Source organism: Epinephelus fuscoguttatus, linkage group LG8 (genome assembly GCF_011397635.1).
Source record: "Epinephelus fuscoguttatus linkage group LG8, E.fuscoguttatus.final_Chr_v1".
Classification (NCBI taxonomy): domain Eukaryota; kingdom Metazoa; phylum Chordata; class Actinopteri; order Perciformes; family Serranidae; genus Epinephelus; species Epinephelus fuscoguttatus.
In genome coordinates this window covers 35429278-35455688 of record NC_064759.1, presented here as the reverse complement: position 1 = coordinate 35455688, position 26411 = coordinate 35429278, and the positions used below count along the sequence as shown (strand labels likewise).

Sequence of the window (26411 nt, the reverse complement as noted above, 5' to 3'; positions counted from 1 at the left end):
TATAATCAGCCAAACTTCATTACGTCACTGGTGGAAAACACAGACTGGAATATTGTTTCTATAGTTAAAGGCCATTAGACTTCCAATCCTGCTTCAGATGTTCATCAGTTTATATAGGTTTGTAAAAATAGATTAACATTTTGTATGTCTGCCTGAATACCACACTGAAACAAGTAGGATCTTGCAGGCTGAACACTTTCAGTAGAAATGGCAGTGATCATAATTACAGCGCTCTTAACGAACCCTGGATTTTCATGACTTTCAGAAGGGGGTGTAGTTTACATGAGCACGCATTTAGATAAGGCTGAGAACAAGTTCATTAGCAGAGTTAGCTAGCTAACACACACCACTCCCAATTAGCCTAGAGGAGAGCGAGTGGGAGAGAATGAGAGAGACAGAGTCAGATCCCTATCACCGCCAGTCCATGAAAATGAATAGAATAGCATGACACGCTATCTCCCAAATCAGCGGCTGATTGCGAAACATCCGTGACGAGAAATGAACAGAAGATCAGTGTGCAGATTTGCTTAAGGACATACTTGTAGAGACGAGAGGAGAGAAAGGGAACTCGCTGGGTGTTCCACATCAGAGACCCAGCACTCTGCACAGCACAGAAGAGGCAGCTATCAGATTAATAGTGAGTCATTCTGTACGCTCCTCTGCTGTTACAGACAGAAAGACAATCAGAGAACAGGGGGCAATCGCGGACAGCACTTGACATGAGTTACTAAAGTGGAGATGAAATGCAGGGACAAAAAAAAAAGTTCAATTAAAGGATGTAGATTGTAAAGGCTTTTGTTGTTACTCAGCAAAAGGGAAACGGCATGGAGGTGCTTCAATAGAATCACCAAAGCAGGTGGGCATGTTCCGAGTTAGCCCACCTCATTAAAAGGCTTCACTCTCTTTTTATGTAACGGCCATTACACATCCTATTCAGATGCACACTCGCAGTGATTAAAAATTATCTGTTGGTGATCATAATCACACCTGCTTAAACTTAAGCCAAAGAATAACAAAGAACTTTTGAATGCTCAACTATCTGAACATTTACAAAGAGATTAAAGGGTAGACAGTCTCAAACTAAATAAATTTGCTTTTAATCGCTTTGAACAGGAAGTCATGTCATTTCAAATGTTCCTATCTGATTGTCTGATTCCCCTCTTTATTCAAATTATAACATGCCCATCTGACTTTTCCTGCACAATGGGAAAAATTAAAAAGGGAAATGACCTTTCATGGCAGCCATGATGGGAGAGTGAATGGCATTATTATGCACTGAGATTAATTTCTGCCCACTCTGTGCTGCCCATTGAGAAAACAGAGGAGGGGCACGAATGCCTCTGTGTAAGTCATCATATCATAGAGATGTCGAGTAAGTTACAAGTTGATCACCAACACAATTTTCATGCTTTCCTTCGACTGTGTACATGTGTACTAGCATGTTTCTTTAAGTTGGATGCAGCCATGTGCTAAGTGACATTTTTCAGGTTGTAATACAGTAGAGATTAGGACACAGTGCTGAAGTCTTCAAACTGGATGTCGCTTGATAACTCGGAGCCACTCGGGCTGTGGTTTAGTAAAACATGAAATGGGCATCATGTCTCACATCACCTCCTCTGCAGTTCAGCCATCCTCACTGTATGCAAGAGACACTTTACTCCCATAAAACTCAAGTCTCCCTCCTCTCTCTCCGCCGCCTGTCCAGCAGTGTGTCTCTGAGCCTCTAATTCTCATTCTGATGGCTAAGTAGAAGGGGGGAAGGATAATTACAGTCAGTCATACATCTAGTCATGCTACATCCGTCCCTCCTTTTCAAAGCAGTATTTTTAAGCTCAGCATTTTCTCGCCCAAAAGGGCCTTTTTCCGCATGTGATGCCTTCTTTTTGTCATGGCCCCCATAGTTCTGAGCTGACCCCCTCAGCCCTGTCTCCTGACTGATCACAGTGATGGTTTATTACTGTCGTCCCGGCGTTCTTATCTTTAGCCAGCAATGCTCATTTCCTTCCCCAGATTTAAATGCAAATGTGAAATTTAATGATAAATGCATTATCTGATAGGTGCGATAACACTGATTCACTGTCAGTATAAAATACACACCCCGGGGGGCTTCGAGCTAGCAAGCACAACTTGCCCAAATCCACTTTTTTCTCTCCCTCTCTCTTCCTCTCTCTCTTCTTTTCTCTCTCTTTTTTCTACAAACGCATGTACCTGCAATAAATTCTTGAGGTCATTTTATGCATTAAAAGGAATCACATTTTGTGTGTTCAGCAGTGTGGGTGCAGGCTATTGCTGAGCAGTAATTGCTGTGCAACTATCTTGTTCAATGTATTATCCATCACTTTGATGAAGTTACTTTTAGTAAAAGGGCAAAACAAGATTAAAAAATGTGTTGTATACTCTTCAAAAAAGCTACATCTGCATTGCATTAGAGGTCTCTGTACAAAAAGAAGTGATAAACCTGCTTTTTCTTGAGCGAGCAATTGTTGGTAATTGAATGTACTGTTAACTGAATGGTGGGTGAACATTCAGTTAAAGTAGCTTGTTATATAGCATACAGACTTCCAACTCGTTTGACCATCTACAATTGCTGTAAAAGACAAAATGCTTTCTTAATTTTGAACCAGAAGTGTCTGTAAATATCTTGATACATCTTTCTGCTCAAACACCTTACCTCAAACTGTGAAGCATGCATTGCAATTTAGTTCTCACTCTGTCAGATGGCCCTAAGATGCTGTCAAGGAAAGTGATATGAAGACTTTTCTTACTTGGACCATCCCATTCATCTGGCCCCACGGTGGTATGCCTGGTCTTCTCGCCCGGCCTGTCCATCTCTGACTCTCCTGCTTCTCGGTTGCCATCTTCCTCTCCTGCAAAGCAGGAAAAAAAGGAAGTCCCATAAAGCGCACAAGACAAAGTGAAAAGCACTCAATCCAAATTTAACGCTCGGACACCTAATTTAATTAAGCACTGCATTATGGACTGTGCTGCCCTTTCAAAGGGTAGAGTCTTAGGAATTTGGATATTATCCCAGCAAAAATCTTTCAGTTTTATAACCCTTTCCTGTAATATTTGAGCATATCACAATCTGAAGTCATATGAGACACTGTCATTGTGTGCGAATGTGTGTTTTTATGGTTCTGTATATGTATATTTGCAGTGAGCTCACCAGGTCCAGCTGCAAACTTTTATGTAAAAGGAGTTCCCATGAGAGCTTGCAGGAACAGGAGGAAGCCCCATGGAACAGGAAGGAAAGCAATGTGTGGGAGAGAGGTGGCTATTTATTACCGTTTGATCTATTGTGGAGCGAGCTAGAATGTGTGTTATAGGATGTAGGGCTGATTTACAGTCTCGGGGCTCACACAAACCATGCTAAGGGATATTTGGGTATCTCTCTCCAGGATGTAAGTGCTTAAAGACCTTGTTAAACAGACTCCACCTCCGAGTGTGCAGCAGTAACACGGACCAGAGCGCTTGTTGAGAACTCTAAGATGCACTTACTGTAAAAAAGAAAAAAAAATCTATTTTTGCATGTCTACAGTAAGCACAGTTTGTACTCAAAGTTTATAGGCACATAAATCAGTGCTTAGTAGGTGCCCCTAGTGTGGTGCTCTGAATAAATCCAATGTGGCTGACACAGTGGTTGCACAGTGTCTCTCCAAACTCGGGCAAGTAAGAGCAAATCTGCTCGGGGCATGTAGTGGTAGTTGATAGTTTGTGGAGGAACATTTCTCTCACTTTTGTCACCATATCGTTTTCATCCCTTTGATGTTTTAAACCCAATAGTGAACGGTCAAGGACAGGCCTGGATTACTACAATGGATTACTACACTTCACACACTCAACAAGGGAAAAAAAAGGGATCGATGTGTAGATTTAAATGTGAATATATTAGGATGACAAAGACAATATATCGTAAAGATGTGGCTTGTACAGCATGTAATAAAAATCACACCTGTCACCAAATATGATAGGACATACATACACGTTGTTGGCATGTGGTTGTTTACTACATCTGTATCTGATTTTCCCCCCACAGCTTCCAAAAAAGCATTTCAGAGTGTTAGTTATCACACTTCCAGTGACAACTGCCACGGGACACACACTACTTCACTCCAGCGCCGTCCGTCCTCAGTTAGGTTAATCTCCAGATCAAGCACACACACCATGCTTGTTTAGCTTTTTTTTGACATGGCTCACTTCAAAGAAGGTAGCAAACATTGCCACAAGGATGTCAGCTTTCTGCCTCGCACTAAAAGAGGAGATGTATACGAAGAAAAAAAGTGATACTGAAGGGAAGTCTGCAGAAATGTCCTACTTACAGTACATGAGGTCATTATGACCCAGTTTTGCTTATGCAAGTGTCTGCTTGGGCTGGCGATTTCTCCCTGCACTCCTTCCATTTCCCAGTATATTATCAGGGAGCCCACTCAACTAAATTCCCCCACTATTTATTGTTGGGCCTGGAGAACCTCTTTAGCATACTAGGCTCGTATTATGACGAGGATAACAAAGGCGTATATCAACAGTTCCTTCCAATGGAGCGGAGTTTAAAAAAAGCTGGCGAGATAACATTAAAGGCACTACCTTGATCTCAGGCGAACATGTTAAGCCCTGTAACGAAACGTATTGGAAGTGTTTAATTACAGCCCGGGAAATGAAGCTACAAGATGATTCCTTAATTAAGCAGTGATTAAGGATTTTCTGCCTTCTATCTAACACAGTTTGCAATGCATTTTAAACACAATCGCCCAGGCAACCTCACAGGGAACAATGTCACAGGGCTTTGATGAAGTTTCCTGCACAAATGTCACTAGGAAAAGCACAGCAGAGGAAGAAGTGCTGGAGCAGCACTCTTTTGCTTACAGTGTGGGTTTGATAAAAACCTGCAATACAGACGAATATGGAGACCCGTTTTTATGGTTTTAAACGACATAGGAATTTTGACCTTTCTGATATGGAAACAGATTGACTGAGGTGCTCCATTTCATTCGCTGTAAGTAATAGGGACTCTGCCTTGTTTCATAATTTGAATTGAAACCCTCTCCTGTCTTATCAAGAGAGACAGATTGTCAATGATCATCCTCTACATTATCACCTAGATCATAATTTACATCTGGCTTAGGTTCCTTTTCCTGAGCAATCAAATGGAGATACTTAAGGTTGAGTGAGAGAAGGCTGAACAGAACAGAAGGGACGAGGGGGGGTGGTGGGGAGGCGAGGTGGCCTGCTGGGTGCAGGGTTGGCGGGCATGCAAGAGGAGCCAGTGAGCTGTTAAAATCAGCCCTATCGCTGCTCTATCAAAGGACAGCTCTCTAGCCAAATCGCAGTCACACGCAGCGTGCTACGCATTCAGGTCAATAAGCTTATAGGCGATTTACACAAACAATTCCTGGAGCAAGGTAGCAACAAAGTCATATTGGCTTTTTCTCTCCCTTTTAGCATTGTCTCTGCCAAGGAAGCCCTTGAAAATGTCAATCTCTTGCGTGCGACTTTAAGGAGCTCAGAGCACTTTAATCCTGACCACTGAGTCTAGAGACAGGTCGCAATTTCTGCAAAATGGAGTATAAGTATTTTTAAGTCTTCACATGAGATTGCACAGTTCTATATGTTACTGAATTCTAGGCTCGATGACTTTAACCCACTGCCACTTTTCTAAACCCATCACAGTTTTGCTAGTACTGGAGCCTGGCAATGATTTTCAGAATGTAATATTAGGGACGGGGGGGATGCCCGCCATCCCCCCAGCAGTGGTAGTGCTAGTCAGTTGATATTGCATATTTGGTTGTTGATGCAGATTATGCTTCAACAGATAAAGTCAATTCCAGGAAGCAACCTTTTTCACCAAAGTCAAGCATAGCTGTAAGACTTCTCCGCTATCTGAAAAATAGGTTTGAATTGCATGCAATTTGTGGCAGGCAGAGCACTCCAATGGAGGGAGGCTATTAGTGAAATGCCTTGCCACTGTCTCTTTAAATGCCAATAAATTCCCATCATTACAGAATCTGGCAGTTTTCCTCCCTGTCTGCAGCCTGGGTCTTTATCTCGCTCTGCCTCAGTCTCTGAGCATGTAGATCTGGCCCAGTTAGATTGTCATACTTAACAAACATTAATGATTAATTTCCTCCACTGAGTCAAATGGGGCTAAAGGGATGACTCGATTCATCTTATCGCACCACAAATTAGCATTTCCCCATATTCTCCAGCATCAACTGTGCATTAAAATTCCACATTTACCATTCTGGGCACTGGCAGCTGTGGCGAAAGCGCCAAGGAGATCTTCCTCCTGCGTTGCTAGAGATTCTGATTACTTCTGTGTTACACAAAGAGTGGCATAATTAATTCTGCCACTTTCTGTTTGTTACTGTACATCTCTGACCGCTGCAAGTCAAATTACTCACTGAGAGGTTATTTGAAGGGTCAAGGTGGGTTTGTTATTTGCGTTGTTAAGTACAGTGTGTGCAGTCCTGAGCTTTCACTCCTCACTTGCACTGTGATAAAACATTTCCGCCTGCATTATAATTTTTGTAATTTGAGGAGAACGGTGCAGAAGAGTGCAATATGTTCACATTAGTTGTGCTTGATGTCTCCTGACACATAAACACTCACAACAGCATCAGAATCAAATAGTTTAAGCTGGGGGAAAAAAAAATCATGTCGTATTACTTCACAAAAAGGTGTTTTACATCGAGGAAATGAGATTCATGAAATGACATGTAAATTTACTGTCAGAGCTAACTAAGGAAGTCATTTGTCATCAGACAACACTTGGAACGCACAAAGGGAACAGCTTGTGGCAACACCCTGTGCTGAACTTCACAGATAGCCAACAATAAAAGAGGGGTGAAACAGCAAGGTGAAATTTCACAATTTCTGTAAAAAAGATGCCACTCAGTGTATATAAAAAAAAAGGTATCTTTCTCACAATTATAGAGCCAGGTGTGTCAATAGAGTATAAATCTTCGCTGTGGAGTCGACTGAGGGCTCTTCACAAGCAGAGCTCCATAAATGTGAAATTGACCGAGCAGGAGAAGTTGTTTGAGGTAAGATTCTGTTTTAATCGCAGGGAAAGCCAAGGTTATTTCTTTAGATATGTGACTGTTTTTTTCTCACAGAGCTCTCAATAGGTTGCAGACCCCCTCTAATTCCATGTTTATTAAAACACAGTTCCTTCTCTCTGGGGCTCTGCTATTCCAGCAATCTGCTTCATTTCACACCCATGTATGTTGTTTCACTACACAACATTATGTGGAGTGTCACTGACATTCATTTAATGGCAGATGAGTGCTACAACTGTAACTGCAATAGTTTAGGCGTACACATTCATCAATATTATTGATAGTATTGATTGATATCTTTATTTCTGGTCATGGAATGTGTATCAGAGTTTTTTTGGTTGTGACTTTGATTGCTGTGTATGGACATTTTTGTGTCATGCACACATACATTTGTCCAACTCTCATGTTGTTCGAAGACACCATTACAATATCGTTGCAGTGATCAATCCAGAAGAAATCATACATCTTACTGCTCAGTCGCAAACAAAATACTCTGCCTTCTTTCCCAGGCATGGCAAACAAAGTCAGCCACAAAAAAGGTTTCACTTCTAAAACTCAAATGTTTGACTGTAATCAAACCCAAAGAATTCAATATATTTTCCTCAGAAGTACATCCCTTATATCTTTTAGTTATGGCAGTAACACAAAAGTAAAAAAATGAACCTACTATTGATAGTTGCCAATGCTGACCTCTTGATCTTTTATATAAGTAAAAGTAGTAAAAACACTGCAAAAATACGTAAACACCATGAGTAAAAGTCCTTCATTCTGAAGTTTAATTTTGTAAAAATACAGTGTTGTCATCATCAAAGTATCATTATCAAAATTTACTTAATGTAACAAAAGAAAAAGCACCCATTTTGAGGAATGAACCCTTTAAATATTAATCCATAATATTGTATTGTGATTTTTGACGCACTGACATGACTGATCTAGATGAGACTATTTTAACCACTTTGGGTAGCTGAGTCAATAAAAATGCATCATGAATAATTTGTTGATCACATGTTTTGCATTTAAAGTCCGAACCTACAAAGTAACTAATAACTAAAGTAGTTGAGTAAATCGTGCAATAATTCCTTCTGAAACATCACGAGGTTGAAGTTGAAGGAGCATAAAATGGAAATACTAAAGTTAAGTGCTGAAAAAGTACCTCAAAATAGTACTTAAGTACCCCCTTTTCAATTACTTTGCACTGCTGATGGGTCATGAGACAACAAATAGAGAGAAAAGCCCAAAAATCATTGTTCTGCTAGAAAAGTTTTATTCTCATACATACATCTCATTGTTTCTTTGTGAATTAAAAATTTACCTTTTAGGTCTCTAAAATATTTCAGAAACCCTCTTATCCCTTACCTGGGTTTTTTAAATATGGTTAAACCTGCTAAAAATAGATATACTCCTTTCACGTTGCCAGTATACAAGTAGCCCTTTCTGTTTGTTACTGTAGTGTCGCGTTCGTCGTCGTGAATGCGCTAGAAAACTGGGTGAGTAAACTGTGTAAATTAGCATAGAGGCCAGTGAAAATGTTACAGCGGTGTCTTGCTCAAACTTGGTGCTGACTAACTTCAAAAGACGTTCAAGCACTGCTAGAATGGGGACGGATGGAATTTGTGGTGGCAGGTCGTGCTGAAACAGGGGGGACACTTTTTTCCATCACTGCTGATCAGAGCTGCAGCCGATAAATACCCGTGACTACTGCAGTCATTTGTCCTAGGAATTAATGCAGACTGTAACTTTTTCCAATTAAGACAAAAGCAATATATTAGTGGGTTTAAGTGTTTTTTTTTCTCCAGTGAGAAAGGGACCATATACAACAACATTAACTCTTGTTGAGCTGGTCACAACCCATGGACATACACAACTAGTGATAAAGGTAGCAATCAGATCACAAGCCTAAAAGGTAAGGAACCGTTAATATAGATAATACGGTAGAGCTTTGGAGAAAATATGTTGGGCAATGTTTTACTGCTCCTTTAAAACTGCATTATACTGTTGAGCATAATTGATGTTGCAATTCAGGACTAACAGGACTCTGTATGTGATACCAGCATCTTACAAACCACCTCCTCAAAAGCACCAAAAACCATGGAGAGCCATGACACCATTAACTAAACAGGTTATAGAGTCAACCATCACCCAATTTAGAGGTTCCCAAGCTTCAGACCAAGATGGGACGTCAAGGTGCTCCATGCACTTATCTGGGGAGTCCCTTTTCTGCAAGGGTAAGGCAAATGACTGAGTCTTTGGTGGCATTCAACTTCTTGACCTTTGCGCCTTTAAGCGGCTTTGCTACTTCACCGCACTCTGATCAAAGTTAATAAGTGCTTCATATGTTAATGAAAATTGGTACTCCTCTTTGTGTTCCTACAGCTTTTTAATACCTATTATAGACTGAAACTTTTAATGGAGGTTTTAGGTCCCCCTGACAAGCCCATTTCAGAGAGTGACTACACAGATACAAGGCTAAGCTAAGACCAGAGAGTCACTGCTCAGTGGAGGAACCTTACACGGGAGACCTTATTCTCCGGGAAGCAGCAGAAGATAAAGGCCATGGGATGAGTGGCTGCTTTAAAACCCACGTTCAAGTCCGCACAGGGCTAATTACAGCACGCCATCACATTTGAGAGGGTTTAGTTAATCAAGGGGGCTCTCTTTTTCCTCCTATAGTCGAGGAATAACACACTTAAACCATTTAATGCCGCCAGGATTGCGTCCTGTTTAATTCACGGCAGTTTCACATAAGTGGGGTAAATTTAAGCCACTCCGACATTAGTTTTAAATAGATCTAATTGAGGAAGGGATCATGGGGAGAATGGCTACACCTGATGATTGCGCACAACTTGCCATGAGGAAAAAAAGAAATTTGGATAGTACATCATTTAGGTCTTAGGAGGCAATGGGAGACTTAGCTTCTGTAAGCTTAGATAGCAAAGTAATAAAAAAAAATCTGACTAGTAAGGCTTGTGTATGACAAGGAACAGATTACCGCTTTCTCCAAAAAGTAGTATTTGACATTTGGGATTGCTATTTAGTGTTGACTTTATTCATAAACATTGAAAGGAGATTTGAGGCCCAGTTCCTCACATGGTTTTATCCAAAACAATGAAAATATCAAACGGCTCTGACAAGGTTCTTTGAAGATTTTCAGAAGTTGTACTTTTTTTTTTTCAAGCTGTAACCACCAGTGTGTACTGCACCATCTATTTCATAGCTACTGGGTTATTACAAGACCATACATTTCACTTTGAAGTTTGTGTAAGGACACATTACGATGGAGACAAAGGGTAAGGCAAACGAAGCGTCGCTGGTAATTGCAATTTCCGAACAATTGCGCCGTTCAACTTTTCCCCGAGAACAAAAGGAAAACATTATTGATACGATTACCGGGGCATAGCCTACCTGAAACATGAAAGATTTATTTTTCTTCAATAATGTAATCCCACGAGGCACATCAGTTTAGAAGTGTGAAGAAATAATTCTAAACAATTTTCCCTTTGAAAGGAGAAAGAGGAGGCAGACATTCAAAGCATTGGTTCTTCATTAAAAAGTCAAATTTATGGCATCCGTGCGCCAGTAAGAGTGGGGACACCTGGGGTAGTGAAAGCCACGCGACCGGGGGGTAGGAAGAGGTGGGGGTGGTAGGGGGAGTTTGGGGGGGAGGGAGGCGGGACAAGTCTGTCATCTTCACACTGTAACCTGGAGCAGACCACAAATTAGCTCCTGTGATGGCAAGGTGTGACCGAAATGAAACAAACATACAAAGAAGCAATCTAATTGAATTGGAGTTCAAAGAGGGCTCGGGCGCATTTGGCGATGCTAAGGCGCTTTATAGTGCTGGACCTCCGAGCAGTAGCAGGTGCTGCTGAGTGTTCACAGAGCTTTAGCGCTGGCTCAAAGGGAAGTGCTACGCTCTCCAGTGCATTGGTGTACCGTAGCACACCTTCACAGCACTATCACAGAGGGAGAGCCAGTGTTGCTGATGCCATCTCTCTCTCAGATCAAACCACTGCTCTTGGGTGGATTGCCGGGATCAAATATCAGAATGGATAGTTTCAACTCTAGGCAGTGATGCGGGAGAAATTCTCACACGGATACAAGTTCTGCCAGGTTTGATTTGAACATGTTGAGGAATTTTATTAGAAGCCATTAGCAGGAGTTTAACTTATTTTTGATGCTTGGCACAAGGGCGGCTTAACATATTGTCACACATTAGGTATTAAAAAGAGCTCTGTAAGGTGCTTGTGGAGAACGGCCTTTTTACGAATAAGTAAACGGTCCTCACCTTTGTTGCAGAAGTACTCCATGTCTTCACAGCTCATGTTCTCAGCCTCGAACTCAGTGGAGAAGTTCTCCTCCACTGAGAACTCGTCTTTGGCCAGGAGCTCGTTCTCCTCGGAGACGCACTCCTCCTCCTCTTCCTCCAGGCCATCCTCCAGAGGACCTGAGGGAACACACACACAGACACATACATACACACACAAGGGAGATGTTGAGCAGTTTCATCACATCCTTCAGGCTCTCAAAAAAAGCTCCCTCCTCTCGGTTCTTTTGTTGAGATACCACAAATGCAGATGCAACTCAAAGCGCAGCACAGCACGGTATGTCTATACCCTCCATGTTCAGACATCCAGTATAGACAAAGATAAGGCTATGTCAATAAAGAATATTATTTTACTGCTATATTCTACAAAGGTGCTTCCATTAAAGCTATTGAAAAAGCCCTTTGAGACAGTGGCGCGTTCTGAAAAACAAGCTGACTTGCAGCCAAGGTGAGCGTTGATGTTAATCCGCTACCTGCAAAACAAAACCTCACACAGAAAAGGAAAAGGGGGGGAAAAGTTCCTTTCCAGACTTTTCACACAGGCATCAGCATGGGAGGAGGAAAGAAAATACTTTTATTAATTTGTTAGCCTTATCACAGGGTACAATGTTGATTTTCCATTTACATTCCATGCCTCCGGGTAATACACCAGTGCAATCTTAAAGGAGACACTTTTCCGTGTGATTAATGTTTTCCCCCCTCTGTGCAATATTATTTCTTTAAATCTAAATGATTTCAGAGTTTTGCTTGTAGCTGTACATCTCTTTTTGTATTTGCATATTACCATTTTGCTTCAATCAAGGGCGTTGATGGAATTACTGTACTGCTACCTGAATTGTATTAGTTCTGAAAAAACATCTCATCCGGCGTTCGAATGTTATTAAGATAATGTGCATCTTGCACACCTCTCCTTCCCACCAACACACGACGCCAGCGTCTGCACATGAATTAACATAGCAAAAGAAGTGATGGAACACTTCAAGTTTAAGGTTAGTTTGTATTCGAAATAATACAAGAAACTTGCGTCATTTTCCTAAAAAAAAATCTCCATCTTGAGCTGTGTTTAAAGGAATAATCATATCAGAAGTGCTGCCATCACTGCCTGCGAGATGCTGTCTCTGCTTCCGCCTGTCACACATGAGCTATGTTGCAGCCTCTTGTGCATCATTCTGGAGCTCAAACAGAGTGCACTGATATCCTCTCGACACCTTTCAATGTGTTTGTTCTATTGTAGCGGGAGTGAGCCCCTCAGCTTTAATAAAGCAATAATTTCAGTTCAGAAAGTGGGGCTGGTGTGCCTCTCCTGTTTCTCTTTCTTCCCCGCACCGAGCCTCATAAAAGACCCCCCTGATGTCCACAAACTGCTTGCTCTTTTCATTAGTCTTATAAATTACTCCTTTGTAGAAGCCTACATCTGCAGGAGCCCCGGACATGAAAAGAATTAGCACACAGATCTCTAATAGACACTGCGGAGGCAGAGTGCTGCTTTTAAATTAGGATACAGTTTTATGATCTTATCTGATGCCTTCTGCTGATTCGCCGAGGAGTGAAGTGAGGCGTGAAGTGACTCGATGAGTCTACCATCGCTTAAGATGATACCGAGAGATAAATATCGCAGTATCAAGGGGAGATTGTATGACTGGCGTTAAAAGCTCCTGCCAAGGCAATTGAGGACAGTGTGAAAGAAAGCGGGGAAATACATTTCTATACACACACTCTGTACACATTCCATTACACAGCTGAATAAGAACTGTGTGTACAACTAAACGATTCTTCCTCTGTTGCCGGCAAATACAGCAGCACCATTGCACCATAGAAAATAGACCTACAGTGTTGCGCGATAATAAGGGTAAAGGGAGATTAAAGATAAACTTCATGGTCAATAAGACACAAAGATTAGGGAGATAAGATGAGATAGAATTGAGGTTTAATAGACTCAGAATAAGGGCATCTCACTTCCCCACTCTAACAGATAGTAACTAAATGGAGCATTTTCAAACTGATAAAGACACTGGAGGCCTTACTGAATATGGAAAAATGAAATACTCCACCCAGTCGGAGACATTAAAGGGGGTCTGATGGCTACTTCTTGGGTACTGCGTAGATTACCAAAGTTTGTGCGCATTCTCACATGTTTAGTTTATTATACAGTATTCATTGCATGGAGAGACCTGAAATTATTTCAGAGACAGCAATGATAAGAATAATGACTTTCTAAACGACTAGCACCACACTCCTAACTCATTTTCTGATAGTGGCGTTCCTGCTATATTTAGTTGTGTACTGTTTAAAATCCTGTCACATTCACTGTGTGACCCGCGCTTGTTGGTGCATTTCTATAGGGGTCTGCTGACGAATTGGGCCAGAGGAATGTCTGCTGCCTCACCCTCTTATCGAGCCTCCTCTGGAGTTCAGATGGCCAATGACACCGCGGAGAGAGCGTCTGCATTTCACGTCGCCACAGAAAACAACACAGTCTGCTTTAGAATGGTGTGCTCATTAAAACAGACACAAACATCTGTAAATCGTGGAATTAGACACAAAGGAAACACTGTTTTGGAAACTTGCTCAGAAATCTTTTGGTAATCTTTTCCCTTATTGCATCTGTCTTGTCCTTGTAATATAAACACAAACACAAACCCTTCTTTGGTCCATGTGGGTGTCTTAAACTATTATACTGTTTACATAGAAAAAAACAATATTAAATGGCTCTTTTCAAATGTGAAATATGCTTCTAAGCTTTCAAAACATGCAGATACATTTCTGCAACCCTTAAAAAATAGTGTTGATTTCATCAGCCAATCAACAAAAAGTTAATTAACCACAATTCTGATAATTGACTGACCAAGGTTTTTTAATTTACACAACAGAAATGCCATTTGATACATGTTTAATATCATTTTAAGGTGAATATTTTTGGGGTTTTGACATACGGAGACATTACCCGGTGCTCACAGAACTGGTAAAGGGCATTTTTTTTGCCCTTTACGTAACTGATGGGTCCCAGATTTGAACCGCAAAGGATTCTCAATAAATGTGAGGTGGTCATGTGATGATAAGGGTAACAATAATGAATTAATAATTAATACATGACTAATAAAGTGTTTTTGTTACACAAAATTATGTTTCATACTTAAAAATATGACTTTGCTATTGAATTGTGGATACTTAACCATTTTTAATGAGCCATAACCTGTTGTTAGTCTGATGAGACATATATATAGACAGTGCAGGCAGCGCAGCACTGGGGCCCTTGGAGAGGAGGGGCCCATGGAGAATGAGAGTGCCATCCAGCAATGTGTTGGGCAGATGATGGGCCCTTACGAGTGATTCAGAATGCCACCTCAGAAATGCACCTGTGTTCAAAGAAGAACTCCGCATAAATTGAAAATGTTGCAATTTTCTTTATATGCCCTCACAAAGGCAAACACATCTCCGTCATGGATCCCTTTTCCTTTTTTTTTTTTTTGTAAAATAGTCAGCAGCAATCTACCATAAGAAAATGATATACTTAATCTAAATAACTATAAAAACTATTCAACTGAATGAATAATTTCATATACACATATGCAATGATGATTTCTGGGTAATATGTATGTTGATGTTGTCCAGTGTGAAGTGTCTTTTTGTTTACGCATTGATACAATACAATAAATAGCTATGGCTGCAAAACCTGTCAAGACTGACAGGCTGAGCACATCTGCAAGCCAAGCGAGCAGCCATGTCTTTCACACAAAAAAGCAGCAATAAGATACATTATTGTAAAATATATATGTAGGCCATATGATGTGTGTGTATGTGCTGTATAACTAGTGACTGGTGTGCATTGGGGCCAGTCGTAACCACCTCACGCCACTGCAAGACTTTGCTTCATTTTAAGGGGTCACAAGACAAAAAGGTTGGGAACCACTACAATGAATAAATTAATCATGAATAATAATCATTAGATTAATAAAGGGAATAATTATTAGTCGCAGTCCTACAATTTTCTCTTTACCCGTGAGTCTGACAGCTGTTCAGGTCAGACTTTTAAGTGCTAATTCATGGGCTTTACTTTCTAGAGAAAGGCTTGGTTTGCTGAAATCATCCCAGCACAAAGACTCATATCTGCTCAATTTTAAGAGGATGTTTTAGGAAACTGCACTCCGTCTGAACTTCCTCTCAGTCAGGGTCAGTGTCCAGGTATCCCTGCAGCCCACCTCCCCCACAGCCCTGTCATCCACACCCTCCGCCCTGAACTGTATCATCCGCATTCATCAGACTCTTCCTCTGCTGACTAGAGAGAGAAATCTCAGCCCTGTTCAAACAGTCATGCAGCAGGAGCAGCAGGCAGGAGCAGCCAATGCTAATAGAGACATTGGTAGCTGAATGCAGGCTTGATCACAGTGGCTCTTTTGTTCATGGCATGGCCTCTGTCTGATAGGGATCGGCCATGCGGAGTGGAGCTCCGGAGAGGGATATGGTAATGCCCCCACTGAGTCTATAAAATGGGGTGATACTCTGAGACCATATGATGGACAGAGGATTAATGAGTCACCGAGGAAGGGGAGCAGGGAAGAGAGGAGTACGGACAGAGGTGGAGGAATGAGCATATCTTTCAGGAAAACACTCTGTACATGAGTCTGTGCCTCAGTGGACTAAAACAGAAAATGGAAAAAACACACAGATATGCCAACCTTGCCTCCGAAACTCACACTTTAAAAAAAAAAAACAGAAGAGCTCTAAACAAGTATGTGTGTATGTGCAAAAGTGTATGAGTGACTGCTAATTTCATGGCGTGCTTTTTCAGCCGTCCGCAATGTGGGGAGCTTGTGGCCGGGCTGTGATAGCGATACCTCACATTATCAGCAGGCTCCACAGTGTGATGTGTGGATCACAAACCCAGCCTCCTCTATAGCTCCCTAATTAGAGGTGAGGTAATTGAATCTGACAGAACAAAGCGGCAGATCTCTATAAGCATGGAAATCATTTTTGCTCCCACCTATACAGTTTTTCATCCAAAAGGTCCATTGAAAATGTGTCCAAGCTGGCCTGGGGATAAAACGTAGCACCTGAGACTAAACATGAATGCATAATGCAGCCCTAAAATCCAACAGGGCCACACGGCTCAACCTCTGCCAACTCCGCTCCCAGTGACTGGTCTTTTGTGCCAACACTGATACTGGGCCTTCCTCACTTCCAGGTGAACACACACATACTCCGCAGGACTCTTCAAACTTCTGCGGGGGAGGAAGTATAGGCTTTGTCTCAGGTTGCGAGTAGCTGTAAGCCAGGTAGGCTTAGATGCACATTCATATGTTTACCTCCACGGCTGCAGAGAAACACTTGCTCTCTGACAGAAAAGTGTGAATAATATAAAAAACTATTTCGTCTCATCTTGCACGAAGCATTGGGAAGGCTGAGAGATAGAAGAGAGAAAGAGAAGGGGGAGAAAGTGGAGAGAGGCAAGGAGAGACTGGGGGCCATACTCTCTCCTCAGCTCTAATGACCTTTGGGAAGCAGAGGGCTCCCTCAGCCTTGGAGGAGACTTAGTGTATATGTTACAGGGCTCAAGCCTCTAATTTAATCCTTGATCACTGTAATGAAATAGATACCATTTGCGCAACTCTTAATAGCTTAATATGCTACAGGAACCCTCAAAGGAATTTTTCATTTCTAACATCTTTTTCATACTGCGTAAACGCTACTAAAAAAAAGCCTTTTTCCGAGTTGTACGCTGTGATCAAACTAAATGTGGAGCTAATGCTGTAACACAAGTCAAAAGTAAATTACCATTTGTATATTGTCTGTGAATGGCTGCTTGTGTGTAAGCGTGTGTGCGTGTGTGTGTGTGTGTGTGTGTGTGTGTGTGTGTGCACTGGGAGGAGCGCAGAACAGCTTCAGTGGAGACTGATGTGTTCTCAGAGCTGCAGTCTGTGACCAAGAATAAGCAATGGTATTGTTTAACTTGATTTTCCGGTTGCTAAGCAATGTAATTCTCGTGATTAGAAATGGCTGCCTTCCTAAATTCGGGCACTTACAATCAACAGTCAACAAACTGCTTGAAAACTCAGCACCAACGCTTGTCTGGAAATTGCGGTGAAAAGGAGGGAGGGGCGGGTTCATCGGGGGGGTGGGATGAATAAATGTATTCACATCTCTGTAAAACACACACACATGTGCACATGCACCCTCTTTAGTGGGGCTGCAGAGCTAGAGATGACAAGGCATCTAAATACAATCTGATGACATCATGCATTCAGATGGCCCGCTAAGTTTACATTACTGTACGTTTACGCTTTGTGCAGTAGACTGAGACACACCCATCGGCTGGGAAAAACTATCGCTGTCAATATCACTCACTCTGTGTGAAATTGCTACCCAGATGCAGAATAATGTTATCCCTCTATGACAGAGATTATTTTTGTTCACAAACACTGTTAACATAATTCTGGTCGAGTATCTTATTCCAATCAGACACAACGTTGGATCCCAGCATGTTTGCGGAGTTGCTAAGTTCTGTGTTGTTGCGCCCAGTGTTTCTGTCTGGACTGTTGAAGGGGAATAACACGCTCTTACTTCTTTATCCAATGAATTTGAATTGGAATGGCATGAAAACATGCTGGCATTTGACTATGCCATTAAAATGCTGGAGGCACCTCTGAGCGTGCCCGAGGGCTTCAGCAGATGCCAGCCAGTTTCTCTGTGGAGTTAGCTGGGTCCTGCTTCACTCTGCTGCCTCTACTTGCCTCTCTAGAGTTTACAGAGACACACTCACACACACACACACACACACATACACACACACATGTCCAAGTGGACACTGGTACAACGTTTGGTCCATAAAAGTCACAAAGCTTGTCTTCCAAGTAATATGGGCTTAGCTAATGCCTCTCTTGCAGGGTAACATTTGCTTTGCAGGGGCAACGGGCAGATTAAAATGCTGTTAAAACGGCCAGTCTGTTGTATTTAAGCATCCTCGACTCCTTCCTGTTACACACTTGCTTCTCCTGTGGCTGAATGATTTATTAGTGTCATTCTGTTACTTATAAGGAAATAAAAGTTAACCATGTGCCTGTACACTGGATGTGACAGCTGAAACAAAGCAGGTAAAATATGTGTGGTCTTAATTACTGGTTTATAAGCGAGCTTTTCACTAGAACGTTCACTTTTAATGAAGCCATTGAGTGAGGCTCCTCCAGGGAGCTATCATGGTTAAGTGGGGGCATCCATCTTCAGCCATTGGCTCGTCTGCAGACGAGTGGAGGCTCTGTCTACAGCACGCTCACCTCATATTGGCTCACTTTATCTCCACTAAGTAAAGTCTGTTGGAAGGTGCTAAAAGTGGCGAGAAAAGACTTTTCTGCACTAGCTCTGATGAGGACGAGAGAGTTTTCATCCTGTAGCAGCACCAGGCGCTTTGCTTTGTCTTAAGTGCTTAATAAGATGCTGCTGTTTAACCTGAAAAGCATCATATTCATAACAATCAGTGGCCTGCGAGTCTATGGGGGCTGAAATAGCAATATTGTGAACGCAGCCTCTGCAACAATTAGCTTTTAGTCGAGCGTCATTTCAAAGAATTTAATGGGGAGCCTTCAGAAAAAAGAAAAATGATTACTGTATCAAATAATGTAGATAAAACAATATTTTCCCATCAAGGAATTTCTATGAAATGGATATATCTAAGATGTCAATTTCATTCCAGCATTATGAAGGATGGGGGGTTCCTTTTGCAATAAATTCTTCATTAATTCAATTCTAATTTTCCTCTGGTTCCTATTTCTACTATTGATAGTTCCACTTCTTAATACCTCGGATAAGGGGGAGAAAATCATTGCAATAACTCAGTGGAGACTGTGAGCAGCAGATAGGATCTAAATATTACCAATGCCAAAAGAAGTGTGAAGTCTGATGAACATTTCAAAAGAACAATTCTTTATGGATCAGCTAAATCTTTTCCACTTTTTAATTAAAAGTAAAGAAAATAGAAGTTAATTATCCTGTAAAGATTAGCTGGTGGGCATCTTTCTGTAAATTAGTTCTAATTAAAAGGAAATTGTCAAATGACATTCAAAGCACTGTCCTTTAAAACACAGAACGAGATGGGCTTTTTCCCCCCCTCCACCCCCCCCCACCCTTCAGCCTCCCTCCTAATTCTTGATCTGGCCATGTGAAGCTTCTTGCTGGAAGATTAGGATTCTGCCAGTGCTTCAGACAGCACACACACATGCACACACACTCCCTGCTCCCTGGATAGCAGGCCTCTAGCACACTGTGAAATACTGCTGCATCAATGGGGAGCTAGTGGCTGCTGGAGATAAATACTCCTCATTGATAAATGATTGCACTGATTAGCTGCTCAAAATCATGCTGCTATATCAGGCTGATATTGGCATTTTACATAATATCTGGTATCGGTCATGTGCTGCAATCCAGTATAAAAATCTCTAGAAAGCCTACAATTTTATTGTTATTAATTGACTGATTTTGTAATTTAAAAAAAAAACTTCAAAGTCTCAGATACCATTGGATACAGAGGATGTCTCATCACATGAAAAAGCAGTTTACTCTAAAAAAAAAAAACAGATGGAAACTGCCATAGAATAAAAATCTGGGAGATATATTACGAACTGTGGTGTACAAAAGCTATACTTAAAGATATAAAACATAAACACAGATTTGTTATGTAATACCAATTCAAATACATACTTTTGCTTCATTAAAGGGCAATAGTATATAGGCTATACAAAGGAGAAAATATGACAGGTCAATTAGATGAAAAACTTATTGGCTTCCTTTTTAGAAAAATCTATATTTTTATTGCTTGAATTGCATACAATAACCAGAGTCCAGCTGCTACTTACAACACCTGAAGTTCTACTTTTTGGGGTATTATATGCACTGCTGTGAGGGAAGTACTGTAAGTGTGTGTGACTCTGGTTATGTGGTTATATGAATAGTTTTGGTCAAGAAAACAAACACAGAGGGAAAAAATGCTGCAGTCAATACATGAAAGCTTAACCAGCCACTATATTGACGTATGGTCTTAAATGGGGAACTTTACCGATTTCCAAAGAGCTTTGAGTCATTGCAGCGTGGGCAGTTTGTGCAACGATATGTGGTTTCCCTATGCGCTGGTGGGGATTCCCAGGTTTCGCATCTTCTGGCAGACTTTTGCAGGTGGATGAGCGTGGAGCTACAGGCACAGAGAGTTTGGAGGGAGGCTAACATTAATGCTAATGTTAACGTTACCTTCTGTCAGGTCCACTCCGTGCACTGGATGTCTGTTGAGATGCTGAAGTTTTTAAGTTGTGCTATTGTTGTAGGCTAGTTTGGTTTTACTGTGAACTCATTGTACGAGGTTTTTGTTTTGTTTCAGCATGAAAGGATCCTGAACTTTGGACACTTTCTGTTATTTTCTCTGGTCTGTCTCTTCTCTTCGCCCCTCGCCATATTATCTCTCTTCCATCATTTAGCAAACTGGGCCCTTACATTACATCTTCTATTTTGAGCATGGATGTATGATATTTACTGAGGTTTCTTCATGTCACCTGTACACAGCGTTAACGCAATGTGCCACAGTAATAATCATCCATGTGAAATACAGTTTGCTGTATATAGGAATGTGGATTAAACAATGCTTTGATGGAGTTAATTTGCATCGATAATTTTCAGTAATCGATTTACTCGAGGAACTGTTTCAGCTCTATTTCAGGGCTGCAGCTAACTGTTTTCATTAATTGATCAATCGGACGAAATATTTTCTCGATTCATCTTTCTTAAAACATGAGAAAATATTTCCCAGAGGCCAAGATGACATCTTCAGATATCTTGTGTTGTCTGACCAAAATTAAAGGACACTTAATTTATGATAATGTAAAACACATAAAGGCGACAAATTCGCACATTTGAGAAGGTGGAACCAAAAACTGTTTGATGCTTTTGCCTGAGAAATCACTTTTTACTTTAACCAGTTATCAAAATAGTTACATTCCTTTTCTGTTGATGGACTCATTGATTAATCGACTGATCATTTAATCTCTAGTAGCCATCATTAGAAGTCAAAGCCTACCTTACATGATACTTTCCAGCTGCCATCAAAACAAAAGAACACAGGCATACTGTATGAACACACACAGCACTTAAACAAACCTCCACTATCATCACTTCACAAATAAATGATGAATCAGACTGCCTTCTTATGTGTGTACTGTAGCTTTCATCTGATTTCATGTGGATTTCATCATTCATTGTCTCGCTTGGCTGTTGCTTCCAATCCGCTCGCATTGTATCAAACCAGATTCCTGCAGTATAGTCCGACAGAAGAGAGAGGAAAACAGTGCTGAAGCCCCTCCATCTGCTCTGGCTAATGATGATGCTCTCCCTGGCCTGGAGCAGAACTGTGTGAGGGAGATTTACACCCATAATACCCCTGGGGCTCTGGAGCCTGCACCGCGCTCCAAAACACCGTCACTCCATCACTTTCTATATGATAGCTGGCAGAGCAGGTAACAATGGACCAGCAACAATGTCTTTTTGTGTTACTGACAAGTGCCTTATTTGGTTGACATAACCTGCCTCGGTGTCTGAGGAGTGGCACTAAGCACACAGGAAAATGGATGACAGCTACACCATTGAGACATTGTGCGGTTGTAACAATCATACCAGACTATGTTTTTTTTAAAAAAAAAAGCCCCAGCAGTGTGTGTGATAGGAGGCGAGTGAGGAACAGCGGTGACTGAGGGAGAGGTGGCTGTCTTTGCGATACACTAATTGGAATGATGGCAGGAGGGGAAATCAGGCATCACAGTGAGCTAAACTGAACAGAGCTGCCTTTTTCCATTTACACAATTATAAAGGTTTATAAGTCGTAATTGCCCTTCAATTTGGGAGCTTTAGACCCACTATAAAGCTCTGTGTGGGACTAGCCTTGACATCTATCTCCTAAAACAAGTGAGTTAAATGGTGAGAGGCAGAAAGAAGGACTACGTGCATGTGTGTGTGTGTGTGTGTCAGAGAGAGAGAAGACTCATGCAGGGGGAGATGTAGAGAGCTCCACTCCTCAGGGATTGAGTGTTCACACACAGTAAATGGAAGTGGCACAGCTCTGACCTTTGAGCCGCGGCATACGAGTAAAGTGAAGGCGCTGTCAAAATATTGCTTCAGAAATGACAATCCACCTCGCCAGTCCCAAGTCTTGACATGGCAGGCAAGTGGAGAGCCGTAACCTGCTGATCCCGACATTACAAATGAGGGGATTATCATGACAACAAACCGCAGCTCGACACACTGCATACCCTAAAGATATTCTGGCATTGCCCCTTATTATCAGCAATGTCCCACACAGATAGCACGGCGATGACTCTTAGAGCAGGCGCCAAAAAAATCGTACGGAATGGTGTGTCACAATCCTGCATCAATTTTCAAATCGGGGGCTTTGCAAAATACCAGCATCAACTTTGCTGTTATGATATTACACTTACAGTTTCTGAACTTGGGATTTGGCAGCAGAGCAGCTTCTTCCCATCTTCATTTACACCCATGTAATACTCAAGTCCACAGAGAATAACTCAATCGTAAAGAATACCAAAAAATCACAAGCAAATTACTAGTGCTCTGAGAGGAAGCTTGGGAGGAACAAAGACGGGCTGCCATAATTATATCTTGGCGTGTATAGCATGTCAATGGGCCACCTTCATTCTGGAGGGCATTCCCCCGGGCCCCTCAGGCATCAAAATGATGTCCAAATTATTTTGTGCTCTATTGCAGCATGGCGCGATTATCATATTTACTGGTGGTGCATTATGACAACATTGATGTTTACACCTGTCTCTGTGAGAAGGCAAGGTTTACACTCTGTAATTTAGCAAATGTACAGTATGCATATGAGCTTGTTGGCAGGGATTTAAATTAGGTCAGAAATGGAATACATCAATAGCAACCCATATGTGCATCTTTCTTTTTCTTTTTTCTCTCCCTCCCCTCCCCAGCCTTCTTTGCTCAGAAGCTTGGCGATGAAGCAGCTTGACGACTGCAGAAGTGTGATATGTGCAAATCACATTTGCAGATGAGCTTGAAACTCCCTTTTAATATTCAGATATCAGACATCCTGCACTGAGAAGCCCGCTAAGACGCGATTCGGGGGGAAAAAAGCAAGATCCGCGTCATTAAGGGAATCGTTAGAGGCTCGGTTTACATTTTACATATTTCACAAAAATGTACAACCAAGTAAAAACATCACCAGTTATCTGTGATAACAATGCAAATTTTTGTCAGAGAGCGCATGAAGATTCTGTCAAAATCCAAAGTCGCTCAGGTCTTTCTTTTCTTTTTCTTTTTTTCTCTCTGGCTTAACACCCTCAGCTTATTGGCGCTTTGATTTCTTTCATATTTTTTCCCTGAGAAGTCACACAGGCTTGTGGAGTCAAAGACGGTGAAAGGTATGTTTGCCACGAGGCACGGGAACACGTGTCCCCATAGCCTGCCAATAGCTCATCAAACACACAGGCCTGTGGATGGACGCAAGCCCGGCTGGCGTTTAGGACGTCTAAACAGCATCCGCTCTGCCACACAAACCATTACAGACTCCTGTTTACTTGCTTCAGTCACAGCCACAAAGAACAGCCCCTGTTTCCTGACCATATTCTGCACATAAATGTACAACACCACCACCACAAGGTTGTGTTTTTTTATTCATATACCTGCTCCTCTGTGGTGTACAGTAGCGCTCTGACAATAACGCTGCTGCTCTACAGCCTCAACTTTTTCATTGGATGACAGAATGTAGCCTCTGCAATTTCCCCCTACCTCCTTCATTTCCTCGTGTCTTAGCCCTGCGCCAAATTTGTCTCTGTGCCATTTTAATTACAGCCAAGGCAATCTTTATGGTGGTATTCTGCGAGAACACCAATCTGCAAAAAAGGTGATAAGTAGAACCGCCACCCAGCTTTGGTATCAGTAATAAACAGACACTTAATTGAATAATTTGACCTAAGAGGCTGATCCTGGGAAGTAGCATGTTGGAAAATTATTTTGAATATTGAAGACAGTTCAGTGTTTTGCATGACGCCTGCAGTACGAGAACACACAGTGGATTTGGCTGGTTGCCCGCCAACTCGCCAATGTGGGCCATGGCGAGTCTTTACGGAACAGATAAGTGAGCCTTTGGTATCCTGGAAGCACTCAGATGTGTGTGTGTTTTCGGGGGGTGGGGGGGTTGGAGGAGGGGGGACAACACATGTATGCACGAGTCTGTGTGCAGGCGTGTGTGTGCATGTGTCCGATATGTACGGGGGGGGGGGGGGGCGAAGAGTGTGAAGTGTGCCCACTCGAGGTCCATCTCCAGCTAGCAGCCACATGGGCACATCCCCCTGCGTCCCTCTGCCCCAAACACACACACACACACACACACACACACACACATGGAATCACACACAGCAGCAGCAGCTTTCCACAGAGCCTTAGAGACAATGACTCGCGGCCCCTTCCTGTTTAAGGATAGCTGTCAGAGGATGATGGCTCCGATTCAACACTGCAGCAGGTTTGCACAGAGCTCCCTGATAAAACGGAAAAAAGCAAAAGCCTCCACTCTCTCTCCTCTCCCTCTCTGTCTCTCTTTCTGTGTCTCTGTCTTTCTCTCCCTCTCTCCATCACTCTCCCTCTCCCTCCACAGTTCAACACTGATTTGACTGCTAGCATAATTTTGCAGAGGAGACTATTTGCAGATGCAGCAGAGTTATCAATCCGAACAGACACACAATCCGGGTCCAATGTCACTTCTCCTCATTATGTTAATGGTTAATACATGCAAATGAAAACATTCCGGCAATTTGATTTCTTTGAAGATAGTTTGCATATTGTCTTAGCCATAATGATGGTACACTTTCTCCCCAGCTTCGATTTATGCAAGGCTAGTTAGTTCATTTTTATCAGCTCTGAGTTCATTTCTAGGGCTACTGGAATGTGTTTTCCCCTTCCCCTCACTATTTAACTAATTAGGATTCAGGTACCATAAGCAGATTTTTCACGCTATTGGTGTTTTTCTTAATTAAGAAACAAATGAATTCTCCCCAGCAAAATAGATGGAACAACGGGATAGGGTGCCAGGGGCCAGATGCGGCGCTTCTTAATTAGAAGTCACTCCATTGTCTGAGGTTTTTTAATGAAGCTCCAATCTAAATGGATATCAAAAAAGCTTCTAGTGAAGAAGAAAAAAAACACACACACACACCGGCCATTTAAAATAATAAGGAAATAAAGATAATGAAAGACAAAAGATATGTACTGGCAGCCCCAGCTCACACCTCCAGTTCAGTGCATGCAGTGCTCTCGTCACCTCTGGATGAGCCCTATTAAAACAGCTCGATCCCTCGCCTGCCCCTGCCTGCCTGCAGCCATGTCTAATGTTCTGCCAAGCCAACAGTGAAACACTCTCTTTTCAACTTCTCATCAAAGGTGGAAGTTTCATTACCCCGTGGATGCTTATCAACTAACTATTACTGAAAACTGTTGCAGCTGTCAACTTCCTGTCTTGGTTTGAAAAACAGTGAAGGCTAGCAGAATCCACGCTTATCATATCAGTGTCATTTATGATAGGCTGATGTTTTGAGCAGGAATGGCCGACACAAAATTTTCCAATTAGCTGAAACAAATTGTCAACTCAACACAATATGGAAGATAGAAATGGTGGTTTGCAATTAGATTTGAGCACCTGGGCTGTATGTACAGTGTAAGACTAAAGAAACAGTGCAGATGGGACAAAAGAAAAGTTTTTGTTTTGAAGTTAATTTGCAGGTTTTTTTCCCTGTGAAGCCCAATCATCTCGGTCAGCCTCGCTCATGCTGCTGTGCTGGTGACTGAAGGCGATAACATCGAGACTGTTTCTGACTGAAATAAAACCCGTAGCATGCCCATATGTGCTGCCAACCCCATCAGTTCTTCTTCAGACGGCATGGCTTAGGAGCTCCCAGAGGATGGGCCAGTGCCCACTGATACGGGCCCAGCAACCGTCTTGTCCAGGCCAAGTATCCCTGCGCCCAGGGGCTGTGCCATCA

At 42.0% G+C, this 26411-nt stretch overlaps 1 protein-coding gene across 2 annotated transcripts in view; it reads right to left on the bottom strand.

The window, feature by feature from the left end:
- The window catches only part of zfpm2a (zinc finger protein, FOG family member 2a), a 137458-nt gene that overhangs the window by 89418 nt on the left and 21629 nt on the right, over positions 1–26411 (bottom strand). For both annotated transcript variants that reach the window (XM_049584529.1, XM_049584530.1), the window contains exons 2-3: positions 11341–11499; positions 2766–2867 (exon numbers count right to left, since the gene is read on the bottom strand). In XM_049584529.1, the coding sequence (XP_049440486.1) occupies positions 2766–2867; positions 11341–11499 (261 nt within the window). The remainder of the gene's footprint in view (positions 1–2765; positions 2868–11340; positions 11500–26411) is intronic.